General features: G+C 36.0%; 1 protein-coding gene across 1 annotated transcript in view; it reads left to right on the top strand.

Annotated features, from left to right (window-relative positions):
- Positions 1–15,986, top strand: part of LOC107567806 (disintegrin and metalloproteinase domain-containing protein 12-like) — a 105,386-nt gene that overhangs the window by 57,993 nt on the left and 31,407 nt on the right. The window contains exons 6-11 of the mRNA XM_016253574.1: positions 3,404–3,593; positions 6,386–6,451; positions 7,672–7,743; positions 9,122–9,291; positions 9,516–9,600; positions 13,166–13,314. Of these exons, the coding sequence (XP_016109060.1) occupies positions 3,404–3,593; positions 6,386–6,451; positions 7,672–7,743; positions 9,122–9,291; positions 9,516–9,600; positions 13,166–13,314 (732 nt within the window). The remainder of the gene's footprint in view (positions 1–3,403; positions 3,594–6,385; positions 6,452–7,671; positions 7,744–9,121; positions 9,292–9,515; positions 9,601–13,165; positions 13,315–15,986) is intronic.

Raw genomic sequence — 15,986 nt, forward strand, 5'->3', positions numbered from 1 at the left:
ATCTTTCTGATGTTGTGCAATGCAAACCTGCAAGATCGAGCAGTTTTTGCAATGTGGTCTTTGAAAGTCACCTGGTCATCAAAGATTACACCAAGATTTCTGGCCGAACTTGATGGGGTAATTGTTGATGAACCTAACTGTACGGTGAAGTCATGCTGTAGATTTGGAGTGGCCGGGAAGACAAGAAGCTCAGTCTTGGCCAGGTTGAGCTGTAGGTGATGTTCTTTCATCCATGCTGAGATGTCCGCCAGGCAGCCTGAGATCTGTGCAGCTACCGTTGGATCATCTGGTTGAAATGAGAGATAGAGCTGTGTGTCATCAGCATAGCAATGGTAGGAGAAGCCATGTGCCTGTATGATGGGACCCAGTGATGTAGTGCATATGGAGAAGAGGAGGGGTCCAAGAACTGATCCCTGAGGAACCCCAGTGACCAGCTGATGTGCTTTGGATACCTCCCCACCACATGCCACCCTGAAAGACCTACTAGTGAGAAAGGATTCAAACCAGTGAAGTGGAATCCCTGTGATGCTTAGTGATGAGAGGGTGGACAGGAGGATCTGATGATTCACCGTATCAAAAGCAGCAGATAGATCCAGCAGAATAAGAACTGATTATTTGGAATCAGCTTTTCCAATCCGCTGGGCTTCAGTGACTGACAGTAGTGCAGTCTCAGTTGAATAGCCACTACTGAAGCCTGACTGGTTAGGATCCAGTTGGTTGTTCTGTGTAAGAAATAATGAAACCTGGTTAAAAACAACTTGTTCTAGTGTGTTTGCTATGAAAGGAAGGAGAGCGACAGGTCTGTAGCTATCTGTAAGTGAAGTGTTTAATGTAGGTTTTTTGAGGAGTGGGGTAACCTGGTTAAAAACAACTTGTTCTAGTGTGTTTGCTATGAAAGGAAGGAGAGCGACAGGTCTGTAGCTATCTGTAAGTGAAGTGTTTAATGTAGGTTTTTTGAGGAGTGGGGTTATCTGAGCCTGCTTGAATGCAGTGGGGAAAGTACCTGTGAGGAGAGATGTGTTGATGATGTGAGTGAGTGGTGGTAAAACTACTATAGATCAAAACTAGATTTATAATGAATTAAAAATGTTTAATATATATATATATATATATATATATATATATATATATATATATATATATATATATACACACAATTCTTTTTAGAAAATTTATTTTTGCCCATTTTTTCTATATTTTTCTATATTATATTTGAAATATTATTTTTTACTGTACGGGTCAACTCAGTTAAGTTGATTGTTTACTTCAATAACAGTGTGAAGCAATTACAAAGCAAACTCAATTCAACTATAAAGCAATAGAAGATAATAGTGACATTATTCAACTCAGTGCAGTTCAGTGTTGGTTCAGTTTAGTTCAATAATAGTGCAAAGTTCATCAAATTATGAAACAAGCTTAATTCAGCTTTAAAGTAGCTCTACAGAAAACAATAGTGAAGTTTTTCAGCTTTAGTCAGTTCAGTTGCATTCAGTTCAATAACAGAGTCGATGTTGCCAAGCTCATCAATTATGAAACGAATGCGATTCAGCTATAAAAGAGGAAAGCAACTGTCCTATAACAGCTTGTCAGCGCGTCACCATTATAACTTTATATTAACTGATCATGCGCCACAAGAGATGCATAAAGTTGATTTTCACACTTGGACCTGCGAGAACGAGCGCGGCCCGGACACGTAGGATTTATGACAGCGATAAAGTGTGATACGCGTCTCCGTCCTCAGAGTCACGGCACTTATTGTTCAGCTCTTTATTTCACCTTGACTCAGTTTTTGTGCCGCAGTAACCTGTCTCTCTCCGCCTGGCAGACAGACACAGCGCAGGTCTCCTCCGACAGAAGTGGCCAAAACAAATTGCTGCTGCTTTAGTTTGGCAGCGTCCAGGGTTTCCACGAGGATCTCATGCGGTGGAGAATGTAGTTTTGAAACTTCTGGAAAAGCCCAAAGCGCTGGCTGTTTCCCAGCTGAGGAGAACGTCGCTGAAATTCAGTGTACGACTCGAAAGTGTGAGAAAGGTTTGCGGACGCCGGTCCAAGAACCACAGAGTGTTAATATTAGAGCTCGGGGGAAGATTTATTTAGCCAAATATCCTACAAAATGGATCGTCTGCTGACCAAAAGTGGCTTGGATGTTGAACTAAGCCGCTTTCCAAAACGTCACGCTGTCTTATTTTGTGGGAAAACGAGAAACCACTTCCTCTCATAGAAGAGTTTCTCTTGCAGTTTTGTGTTAATGTTGTAAAAGCTTCTTCTGTCTCGCTCCTATTCTGTGTCTGCAGTTCCCAATAATCATAAATTATCAATGCATCTCAGCATTTGAAAGCACATTTTGGGAAAAGTGCTGTTCAAATAAGTACAAATATTTCACACGGCCTCTAAATTAATATGCGGTCATGAAAACTGCAAGCACAATAATTATAATAGAGTACAGATGTGGTTCCACATGAATGCTACAAATTTAATTCATAGCAGGAGGTAATATTGTTCTGCTTTTTACCGTAATAGCTTGAAAATATTGCATTTACTTCCTGATTAGCAACATTTCCAAGAGATGCTCATTTAGAAATGGATTGTGTGAGACTTTTTGACAAAAAATTATAGACTATTAAGATTTTTTGTGCAATATGTGCGTAGTCCAGAAAAATAGATACTGTAAATGAAACATATTTAAATATATTATTTTTCTCCACATTGTGGATATGCATTTCTGTATTTCACTGAGACATGAAATTGTGAAAATTGCTAAAAAAAAAAAAAATTTTAAGTATTATTTTGTTTATGGATAAAGTTTGTTTTTTCACTGTCTAGCAAAATTATGAAAATGTTAGAAAAAAATGACAAGTTATAATAGAATTTGACAGAAGTAGTTCTGCATACATGTTACAAATTTGATTAATAAGATATTGTATTTGCTTTCTGATAAGCAACTATAAATAGATGCTAGACATATATTGTGTGATACTATCATTTATTTACAAAATATTATAGACTATTTATATTTTTAGTTCAATATGTGCATAGACCAGATAAATATTGTTTTTCTCCACATTGTCATATACATTTTTATATTTTACTGTTCATGATGATACAGAACGATTTATACATTTTACTTGAAATTTACTTGAAGACATATTGAGTATTATTTAGTTTATTGATAAAATTTGTGTTTATCTCTGTTCAGCCAAATTATGAAAATATTAGAGAGAAAAAATTTCAGTAAAGTTACATGTCAAATTAACTGCTCATATTCCCAGTAAACTAATACATAAATGTTCTATTTGAGTGTTATATCTAGTTATTTCTCGTTAGGTTTACATGATGCATACATAATTGTAACATGAACATATTCGGATGTTAACTGAACACTGTTCATTGCTTCGTTCTGCAGGGGACTGATTTCACTTGAACATGAAGTGTATGTACTGGAGCCGATGGAAGAGGGAAACACACACCGTCTTTACAGAGGAGAACATCTTAAACTCACCCAGGGAACCTGCGGACACGGTCACAACATTTCATACCCTACAGAGATGATGAACACTACTGGAGCCGTCTTCAGCTCTCACAGCAGCCAGAGGGTGAGTCCAACAGAAACACAGCATTGTGTTTAACTTCTCTAATTCCTGACACATTTCTGAATAAAACTGAATATTTAGCTGTAAACAATTTAGGATTGGGCTTTTATCCATGATGATTGAATGAGAGCTGCAGTAACAGTGACTCAGCCAATGGCATGTGTTTGGGGCGGGACTATCTGTTTGCCTGACCAATGACAAACCAAAGAATGACCAATTAAGCAGATATAGGGCAATACAAATCTGAGAATACTTGAAAGACTTTCCCTCAGCTTTAGCTCTTTATTATTTTACTGCACACTCTGTGGCTTCTGAACTTGCACTATTCCATTTTTATTTTGTTTGCATTTTTATTTATTTAAAATTGTATTTAATTGTATTGTTATATTTGTTGTATATATATTTGATTTGAAATACATCACATTACAGAAATAAAATAGCTTGTTTTTTGACCAGCCCAATAGTAACACTGAATCAGTCAATAGAGTGAGTTTGGGGGCGGGACTATCTGTTTGCCTGACCCATGACAGACAGGTGGGGTGTTCAGGAAACTGTTTAGTGTTTAGTGAAGCTACTGATGCATAAGGCGACAGATTTCTCTTTGTTTGGTCAGTTTAAGGACACCCGAGGATGCGTTCAGTCTCTCGCCGTGGGCACTGAAGTGTTTAATATGACAGAAATGATTGCTGTGCCTGAACTTTGACATTGAATTCAGCCTCTTTCAGAATCTCAATACAAACTAACTGTTTACACACAAGAGAGTCATTTTTGAGATTTTCCTGAAAAGCATTTATCCACCATTTGCTACACATACAGCAGTTTCTGTGCCCGATGTTGTTGCTGATTCAGTTTAGGCTCATACGTTTCATCAGTTCAGCAGATATCGGTCTTGCTGTGGAAGTCAAGTGTTTTTATTCAGTTAGACGCTTATCAGCTTCCCTCTTCAAAGCCAAACAGGTGAAACAGTCTGCTAGGCGGTACGACCCTAATTCTTCTCAATGCGAAGCCTGACACAGATGAGTCCAGCCTTTTATTTCCATTAACGGAAGACCAGTCACTGGAAACAATGAGAGACAGCTTCCATTGAGAGCGAGAGGACTGATGCTGAATGCATGAAGATGAGGGTCACCTTCATCTTAGGCTGGACTCTGTCGCATTTATGCTGTCAAACAGCTTTGAGTTTGGATTAGATTGGAAATTAGATCCTGTTGCATGTGTTTAAACAGCCTGTACACATATGTGACCCTGGACCTTAAGATCTTAAGTCACTGGGGTATATTTGTAGCAATAGCCAAAAATACACTGTATGGGTCAAAATTCTAGATTTTTCTTTTATGCCAAAAATCATTAGGATACTAAAGATGCCATAGAATGGAAAACTGTATTTACCTTGGCATAGTTGAATAATAAGAGTTCTGTACATGGAAATGACATACCGTGAGCCTCAAACACCATTGTTTCCTCCTTCTTATGTAAATCTCGTGCATGCAAAAGACCACTGAAAAATAGGCGAATCAGAACATAACACCGATTGTGACGTTACAGTCGAGATCACTAAAAGTTACGCCCCCAACATTTGCATATACCCGCCCATGTTCTATGCCAGCCGCCAGCTGAACCTGCATTCTGCAGGTATTGTGAAGAAACAAGCGAGGATAATAGCGAAAATGGCAGATCATGGAAATAAATGTAATGTTACAGGCTGTGCAGGGGATGTGAAGTGCAGGGATGGACTGGTGTCTGTATTCAGAAAGGCACGGAAAACAAATAACGCACGTTCTAATAAAATAACGCGAGCCACTAAAGGGACATGGTTAGCTGCTTGCTAGCGGTAGCCTGTTACATTACAGTACATAAGATTTCACTCATCACATAAACAGAGTAAGGAGAGATGACTGAGGATGATGGCGAATGATTTACAGATCTGATTTACTGATTTACAATATTTGTTTATTATTATTTGTATTTAATTTTTATCGTACACACACACACACACACATATATATATATATATATATATAATTTTAAGAATTTTAAGATTGTTTTTTAAAAAACATTAATAAATTAAATAAAAGTTTATAAAAGATTTTATTGCTTTAGTTTATTCTTCTTGTTTTAGTTTATTACATAGTTTGTATGTTTGTTTGTTTGCGTTGTTTTGTCTAGATTTATTTTATTTATTTATTTTTTGATGAGTCAGATTGGATCGGAAAATCAGTCAGCAAGTCTCTACACAAAACATGAGCTCAACTAGAAAAGAGATTTCTTTTTTATAGCATTTGCTTTCACTAATTCCCATACACCAATTTGTGTCATTTTAGTCATTGATGACTTCAATATTATCCTGAAATGTGTAAAATAGTACAAATGAAGAATGAATAGGTAGGTGAGAATTACTTGAAAGACTGCATTTGAAAAGAGACGTTTATAATATCTATAAAAGACAAGCGGGTCTTTCACACGAGTAAATGAGATTGCCAGGCAATCCGAAGGCTGTTAAAGTGAACGGTCTACTGGAAATCACATGGCGGTGGATCAGATGGAGTTTGAGGGCATTGCTGAACCCAGTAGAGGATGTTCAATCACACACTGCTCTGTTAATAGAGGGCACATTCAGAAGAGAGCTGAAGACGTCCCTTCTGTTCCTTAAAGGCCACATAGACTCATAGCAAAATGGGTCTTGGGAGATTTTATAAAAGCGTCTTGAGTGCAGGCTCTATTAACTGTGTCCTTCAGAAGAAGAGGGTGAAGTTCTCTCTTAATCATATTCTTTCTGTCGTTCTTTCTCCCTGCAGCATAAAAGAGACGCTCAGAGCAGCACCAAGCATGTGGAGTTGATCATCGTCGCAGACAACCGCGAGGTAATGAAGAGACGCTCTTGACCTCACACGCATCTCCAACCTTCAATCATCTAAATCAGCTCAAACTAGTGGGCCGTGACCTAAAAATGAAACGCAGATCTGCTTTACTTGGGTCAAAGACATCAGTGATGCTCAGAGCAAACGATAGCTAACCATATAATGCTGATCATCCTCAAAAACCAGAACAAAACTACATAAAGTAAAAGAAAATTAAATCTAGACTATATTAAATATTGATTCACATGCAACAAAGATCAACGTAGTATTTCAGGAGCTGATTTATTGGCTGCCAAGAGCATGAAAACATCAATACGTCTATATCCATCCATCCATCCATCCATCCATCCATCCATCCATCCATATATATAATTTCATATTTAATTTCAGTTTTCGTTTTATTTCAGTTAGTAAGTATAGTACTTTAACTTATTTCAGTTGGTTGCATTTCTAATTTCCATTTAGTATACATTTGTCATCTGATATCTCTTTTTTTTTTAAATGTCTGCCTTATTTCAATTAAAAAAAATTTCAATTATTTATTTATATTTTTTAATTATTTTAAATAATTGTAATAGTGCTTAAATAACTGTATGGCCCTGGACCATCTGAGTTTCACCAAATTAAATCATTGTAACTCCATTCATTGGCGTGAGACTTCCATAGCTGCGTCAGTCCAAGGTCATGACCCCTTGACCCTGAGTTTAAGAAAGACAAGAGGTCAAAGGTCAAAGCAGATTAGAGGGTCATTGTTTGTTTGGACAGGAAATGAAGACGACCAGCTGTGATCACTTGACCTCTTTACTGACTGTTTGTAATGTGCTTTAAGAAACACATTGTTTACAGTATAATTCTTTCTACCTTTCAAATATCCCGTCCTGTGGTGCTTTATGGGCAAGAACAAAACTTTGTTAAAGAAAGAGTTAGAAATAGTGCATTTCTTCTTGACTTGCTAATTTTACTGCAATCAAGCTTCCATCCTGATTTTTGTCTCTCCTGCAACAATCACAGCAAGCATAGGTGACACATTTCCAGTCTGTGCTTTTATTTAGTAAAACTGACAGTCTGGACTTCAAACACTGCTGGTCGTGTTTGGCTCAACATCTGTGTGCCGCTGCCCGTGGAAAATGAATTACCTCATGTGACATTTACCACAGCAGGCCAGTGAACGGCACATTTGGCTGCAGTTTAAAGACTTTTTTTTGTCCTTCGTTGCATTTCAGTATCAGAAACAGGGGAAAGACGTGGAGAAAGTGAAACAGAGGCTTGCTGAAATAGCGAACTACGTGGACAAGGTAAACTTGGAAAGCATGTCAACATGCTTAATGAATGAATGAATAATTAATACTTGCAGAAAACACATAATTTGGGAGGAAAATTCTTACGTTAACTTGAAATGTTCTTATTTAGTCATTCTGATCTGCATTTTAGCATTCAAACAACAAGCAAGAAAATTATACGTAGTAGGTACATATTTGTGCAACAACATTCATGTATATATTCAGTTAAAAATAAAATAAGTGCAACAGATATATACAGGGGCGCATTAATGCACGGGCTTCAAGGGGCTGAAGCCCAGGGGCCTACACTGGAAAGGGGGCCCACTGGCTGCAGGGAAATTATATTTTTTGAATAATTATTTATAATAATTATCTCTATAATGCCCATAATAATGTAGTATTTACTTTATGTATTGGCTATATAATTCTGCTGTTCCACAAGCGCCACCTTGTGGCAAAGAGTGAATTTGCATATTCTCTTATATTCACATTTTACACAGAACAGTGTTGTGAATGTTAACTGGCATATTAACAAGACAAAAAAGGAAATTTGACAAATAATTGTTAGGAAGATAAAAAAAAAAAGGTTTTCTGGCGTCGGGGGGCCTACTGTAATGCTGTAGCCCAGGGGCCTTTGGTTATCTTAAGGATTATATGTAATAATCATATAAAATCTGAATATATAAATGTAAATCGGATTACATAGTTGTAAGTCTGAATATATAGATACAAATCAAATGTATAAATGTAAATTGTGAGTATATAAAAGTAAATCTAAATATATAGTTGTAAGTTTGAAAATATAGAAGTAAATCAGAATATACAGTTATACATCTGAATGTATACATGTAAATTGTATGTAGTTATAATTCTGAAGATATAAATGTAAATTGGAATATATACAGTAGATACAAGTTTGAATATATAGATTCAAAACTGAATATATACATGTAAATCATGAATATATGTATAGAAATAAATATGAAAATATAGTTACAAGTTTGAATATATTAATGTAAATTGTGAATAGTTATAACTGACTATAGGCCTATAATTGTAAATCAGAATGTGTTTATAAATCTTTAGAGTTATAATTCTAAAAAAAATAAGTGTAAATTGGAATATTATAAATAGAATATTTATAAATCCTGAATATATATATTGCAAATCTGAATATATATGATCTACATCTTAATATAACGTATTTAGTCAATTTCTATGTTTTTTAGACAATTTCTAGCATGTCTTAACTGGATGTGATGCAATAATTTGGCAAAAATAAAATTACACCTAGATACATATTTGTGAAAATTGTGTATCTAAAGTCAGTTTTTGTCAGGTTTTACCTCTGTTTTAAGCTGCTTTGCTGATAGCAAGCGCTGCCGTGTTTCAGTTTTACAGATCGCTGAATATCCGTGTGGCTCTGGTGGGGCTGGAGGTGTGGAGTGACGGAGACAAATGCTCCATCACACAGGATCCGTTCACATCGCTCCACGAGTTCCTGGACTGGAGAAAAGTCAAGCTGCTCCCGCAGAGACCCCATGATAACGCTCAGCTCATCAGGTTCGACTGCTAAACGCATTTACTGCTCGGGCCCGGCAGGTGGAAAACACAGCATGAGCTTTACCACAAGAATCAATGCACTTCTTCTTACAGGAAGATCTGCTGTACTATTTATTATTTTGAAATGTTGAAAAATGCATGAGGTTTTATTCACATATTTGTATTTAAAACACTTTGTTTCTATTGAAACTTGTGTCACATGACTTCCTGTTTTCTCTCTTCAGTGGCGTTTACTTCCAGGGCACCACCATCGGCATGGCTCCCATTATGAGCATGTGCACTGCGGAACAGTCAGGGGGCATCGTCATGGTGAGTGACATCTGTCAATCATTCCTGATGACATGGAGGTTTATTGATATTTTTGAGCATTTCAAATTTTGTTTTATATTAATTAATTTATTTATTTATTTAGGTCTTTTTTTAACAGTATGTCTGCTGTTTTATTTGAACAGAGTTGATTCATTTGAAACCAAATAATCTTTTTTTGTGTTAAATGTTCTGATTTAAATGTGCTTATATATATATATATATATATATATTACGTGAAACAGAAATGTAAAATACTTATATATTTAATATAAATAAATGTTATATAAAATATATATTATTATTATATATAGTGTGTGTGTGTGTGATTTAAAAAGCGCCTTTTATCTAAGTGTGTGTGCATTTGTCAAATGATTAAAAAAATAACTAATCACATTTTTCTGTAATTAATCGCATATTAAAATAATAAAAAATGTTGTCATAATATTTTATTATTTTGTCCCATTGAATCTATAAATTAATAAAGAAACAACATAAAGATGGTATATTTTAAATACGTGTTTAATGTCTCTAAGTACATTTCCCCCTCAATTTTACCCATTTATTATAGCCATTGACCATTACAGTATAATTTAATGCTATTATTTTTAACATTTAATAGGCTTTGAAATATATATCACACGTGTAATATATGTGTGTTATAAATTATATATATATATATATATATATATATATATATATACTGCTCTAGAGGAGATCTGCATGGAGGAATGGGCCAAAATACCAGCAACAGTGTGTGAAAACCTTGTGAAGACTTACAGAAAACATTTGACCTCTGTCATTGCCAACAAAGTATTGAGATTAAATTTTGTTATTGACCAAATACTTATTTTCCACCATAATTTGCAAATAAATTCTTTAAAAATCCTACAATGTGATTTTCTGGATTTTTTTTTCTCATTTTTCTCTCATAGTTGAGGTATACCTATGATGAAAATTACACAATTGGTGGCTGACTAAATACTTTTTTTCCCCACTGTATATTTAGAATTTACTTTTATGTATTTCACATCATATCTCTATTATATGTATGTTTAGTCCCATTGCAAATATGATTTAGTTCTTGAATCCAGAGGTCACCTGAGGTTGTTGTGGTTGCTAACTTTTAGATGATCATCTGCTCTTTTACTGTGTCAAAGGAGGACAGTAACTCTGTCCTCTAACCTAACCTAACCTCTAATTGTCCCCTAACCTAACCCTAAACTAACCCTAACCCTAACTTCTAGAGACGCTTCCCTTTAATCAACCCAACACTCTGATCACACAGCAGCACTCCACGATAACATCCTGCTGAGACACTAAATCAGAGCAGAGCGTCTGTGGTCTGCGCTGTATGTGTTCCTGCTCAGCAAGTATGTTGAAGATAGTTAAACTCTTGTCGTATTTATAGCCGGCTATCTGACTAATAACACCTCCGGTTTAATAGCACAGACAATTCAAACTATTGCTGTCATTCTGCTTGCATCATGTGTTTCATGTGTAAAATTGACCATCTCGATATTTGTGTTTTGATTGAGGGTCCCATTATATGAAGCTTCTCCATTATAGATCATTATGGTCATATGTGGTTTCTACCAAAATATGTTGTCTTTGTCAGTCAAAACAGCAGGCGTGCATGTTTTCTTCATTGACTCATTCATCGGATGTGTTGTATTTCCTCTTGAACATCGGACATTTGTTTTTGCTGTTTGATTGAGTGGAGCTGCCACCATAAAAGCCACAGTATTTCACCGAAACATGGCACGATCTCATGACATCTAGTTTTGTCCTCATTTGACCAGTTCCCACTGAACCAAACTAAAGCGCCCTGAAAATGCATTGAGATACACATGGCATCAGCAGATTATATGATTGTGTTCAGCTCCCTGGACCGTCAGAATTCTCCAATCTCACATCCACTAGAAATAAAACTCACTAAATGACATCAAAAAAGCTTAAATGGAGCACAGATGGAGACTTTTGCTCGAGTCTCCTGCTTCTCTGATTTTTATGATCCAAAATCCAATTTGCTGTTTTCCTGCTTGATTTCAGACTGATCTGGTTGTTTTAACACTCTCTAAATGGACTTTACACACTCCTGTCCCTCAAACGCTCCTCTAGTGCGGAAAGCAAATTGCATCATGCATATTTAAATTAAGTCGTTCTTTTCTTGACAAACGTGCATCCTTTCTATGCAAATGAGGCTCATTATAGAATGTGCTGGATTCATAAGCATCAGCATTTTTGCCTGACACAGTTATAAATGCCCAAAGCTGGCAGGAGAGTTGTGTATAGATATGTGATCATGCCAACAATAATTGTAAAGATTTTTTGATTAAACATGTACTTTATAGGAAATATAATCTATGGTTCAAAAGTTTGAGGTCGGTAAAATTTACAAATATTTTTAAAAGAAGACTCTTTTGCTCACCGAGGCTGCATTTATTTGATCAAAAACATTTCTGTGTTCTGTTTTAATATATAAAAAAGGTCATTTATTTCTGTGATCAAAGCTGAATTTTCAGTATCATTACTCCTTCAGTGTCACATGGTCTTCAGAAATCATACTAATATGCTGATTTGCTGCTCAAGAAACATTTCTGATTATGATCAATGTTGAAAACAGTTGTGCTGCTTCATACGCTGAAAAAAATGTAGAAACAATTTTCGCTCAGAAATAGCTTGTAAATTTCACCCCCCCCCCCCAAAAAAAAAATTATAAAGAATTTGAAAGTAACGCATAGAATTCAACATGAAATTCTGAAGACTGAATCCATTAATCTGTTTTATTATAGTTTTTTTTACAGTGTATTTTTGTAGAATCCTGATTTTATTCAAGATTTTTGATGAATAGAAAGATCAAACGAGTAGCATTTATTTGAAATAGAAGTCTTTTGAAACATTATAAAAGTCTTTACTGTCACTTTTGATCATTTTAATGCACCCTTGATGAATAAAATCATTAATTTCTAACTGACCCCTAAACTTTTTTAATAATTTTGTTCCAGTTTTGGTTTCTGAGTCTCTTTAGTTCTGAAAGAGCACCTTCTGAGCAATAAAACTTTCCTCTGCACATTCACGCTCATAATCACTCAGAACTGAACTGGATCTGGCGGTTTTCCCTCCTTTTAATTTGGTTTTCACGTGTTTGGCAGACACGTCCTCACCAAAGCGACAGTAATTGTGTCTGTCCTGCCTCATCAGCACACACCCTTCCCCAAACAAAGCCTGCAGAACGGTCTGCGATTACAGCAGCGGACCTCCAGATATGCTGCTCTGATGGATTTGTGGAAAAGTCATTATAAAGGCCGTTAGCGTCTGCTCATTACGGGTCTCATGTGAAAGCATTTTCTGAGAGAAAAACAAACATGCGGGAGGAGAGATGTGGGGATAAATGTAATCTGGGGAGGGAAGGTGGAACAGGATAACGCCTCTCGGGTCTCTGGGGTCGCGGAGGAAGAAATTGCTCTTGTTTGTTTTAAATTGGAATTGATTGCTTATTTGAATTCACCAAGCATTTATTTGTATTGTGTTTGACTGATGGTTTCTCGCTCTCTTGGTCTTCTAGGATCACTCTGATAACCCTCTCGGCGCTGCGGTTACTTTGGCCCATGAGCTCGGACACAACTTCGGCATGAACCACGACACACCGGAGCGCGGCTGCGGCTGCAGAGCCACCATGGACCGCGGCGGGTGTATCATGACCCCCTCCACTGGGTGAGAAAACTGCACTGGGATCCTTAAAGTTGATGTGTGTAATTGTTATGTTGAAATATTCCTTTATCGGTTTAATGTGCTATAATAAGGACATTCACAATTTCACAACGAGGCTCTTTCAGAACTTTAATTATGGTTCTGGTCGGGGGTGGGGCTACCTGTTTTTTCTGACTAATGACAGACATGTTTGGAAAACATTATTTTTGCATTAATGTATTTGGTGTGGTGATTTAAAAAAAAAAAAAAAAGATAATTGTCCGCAAATTCATTTTCCAAACCAATTAATCTCTGTATGGTCGCTGGTATCCCAGTATCATCTGGTGTTAAAAATAAATAAATAAATAAATATATATATATATATATTAAATATTTAAAGATGTTGGTGTGATATGGTGTAATATTTAATTATTTTTATTATTTTAAATATTAACATTTTTATTTAAAAATATTAATGTATTTTTTAAATGTTATATAGTTTAAATATATATAATAATTTTTTACGTTTTTTTAAACTAATCTAAAAGAGGTGTGAGGTTTCATAAGAAGCCAATTATAAAATATATAATTAATATATAATACAGTATATATATAAAAATGTTTTTTCTTAAAGGAACGGTTTACCTAAAAATTTAAATTCTGTAATTTTCTCACCCTAATTTTGTACCAAATCTGTATGAATTTTTTTCCTCAGCAAAACTCAAAAGAAGATATTGTGAACAAATTTATGTATTTATTTATTCATTTTATTTTTGCTTTCAACAGAAGAACAAACAGCTCACAGTAAAAGTTCTGTGTAAAATCCAGTCAAACCCATCAGCTGATATTTGTCTGTGTGAATCAATTTCTTTCTCCGTTTTACCCAGAATTTCTGACCTGCTCAGCACATGACGGTTTGTTAGCAGTTCGCTCTGTTTCTGCCTCATTACTCCATAATGAGCTCCATTTGGTCATCTGCATAACAGCACACTTTAACACCCCACCCAGCGGGACAGCATTAGCCTTTAGCCTTTAGACACACTCATTAGCATGCTTCCTGGTTCATGACGGCTGCATCGCGCAAACCAGCTGAGAGTCGTTTCATAAACACATCAGAGCTTGTGCAACTCGTTGCTTATTTATTCTGTCATCTGTTAGACGGGACGACCGGTTTTATGGTCAGATGTTCAGAGAGCTGTGATGAAGAAACAACTCTAAACACATGAATTAAACACATTCGTACTAAACATGGAGACAATTTTAGCACATACTGATTACATTCGTTAAACAATAAGGGTTTAGTTAAACTCTTTTTAGGAATAAACTCAGTTGTTTAGCAGCACATATTTACTCATCAGAAAGTGATTGTGTATTTCTGGGAATGTTATTGTTTTATGGATCAGGGATATTAAAGTTAATTAAAACTAAAACTTAAACACACACACACACACACACACACACACACGCACATATAAACTCTTTATTGTTATTTCATTTATCATTTTAATTGTTTAAATTGCTGTATTAAAATAACTAAAACTAAAACTGAAGTAAAAAATTAATGAAACCATTATAGGCATAAAAAACTTACAAAAAGACAAAAACAAACAACAAGACTACTAAAACTGTAACTAGAAAATAGAAAATAAAATATTATCAAATAGTAATGAAGTAAATTAAAATATAATTATAATTATATTAATGTTTATATAAATAATATTTTTAAAGTGAGTTTTTTACCTTTTATACCTAAAGTGAGGTTTATATCTTTTTAATGAGGAAATAATAATGTACTGTAATAGTAATATTATTAATAATTAATAATACTGTAATAGTAGTTGTCTTGTGTGATTCCAGGCAAGTAAATCACACATTTGCAGGCCATGTTAGATTTTCTCACGGGGCAGATGGTTGTGCACCGGCCAACTCAATCCCAGCATCCTCTAGTCTAGTGTGTATCAGTTCATCCGCACCAGTGTTTTAGCTGGATGTCAGCCATGAAAAACCCATAACGTGACGCTCCATGATGTGCTCATAAAGAGGTGTCAAGACGGACCAGACGAAAAAAACTGATCTGATCCAGAGAGACAGAAAATAAGAAACGTATTTGTACAAATGAGAATCTGGAATCAGACAATTAAGACGGATATTTCTTCCATTACAGCACATTAGTCTGCATCTCCCCTCACAGAGCTTTCATAGATCAAAGCGTCAATGAATTTAACATCACAGCAGGTGCTCGTTTACGAGCTTCACATCTATGTAATTGCATTAATTAAGACGTGAGTGGTGAAAATCCCTCAGAGGTTTGAAGTAGGCTTGCCACGATAGACGGTGCTGACGGTGATACCGGTGTTAAGCCGCAACACTGGTTACGCCACTTGCCCACCACGGCACCGACCCCCACCGTCGTTTTGATTTTTTTGTAGTAAAAGAACAGACACTACAATTAAAAACTGAACGCGGCTGCTCAATGCAGCGTGCCGAACGACAGTCGCATCGCAGATCAGATTTCATTTCTCCGGTGAGGAGAGCGAGGCGAGACAGACAAGAAGAGTGGGGTGAGGTGAGACAGACAAGAAGAGTGAGGTGAGGTGAGACAGACAAGACGAGTGAGGTGAGACAGACAAGAAGAGTGAGGTGAGGTGAGACAGACAAGACGAGTGAGGTGAGACAGACAAGAAGAGTGAGGTGAG

Source organism: Sinocyclocheilus grahami, unplaced genomic scaffold (assembly GCF_001515645.1).
Source record: "Sinocyclocheilus grahami isolate Dianchi unplaced genomic scaffold, SAMN03320097.WGS_v1.1 scaffold1189.1, whole genome shotgun sequence".
Lineage (NCBI taxonomy): Eukaryota > Metazoa > Chordata > Actinopteri > Cypriniformes > Cyprinidae > Sinocyclocheilus > Sinocyclocheilus grahami.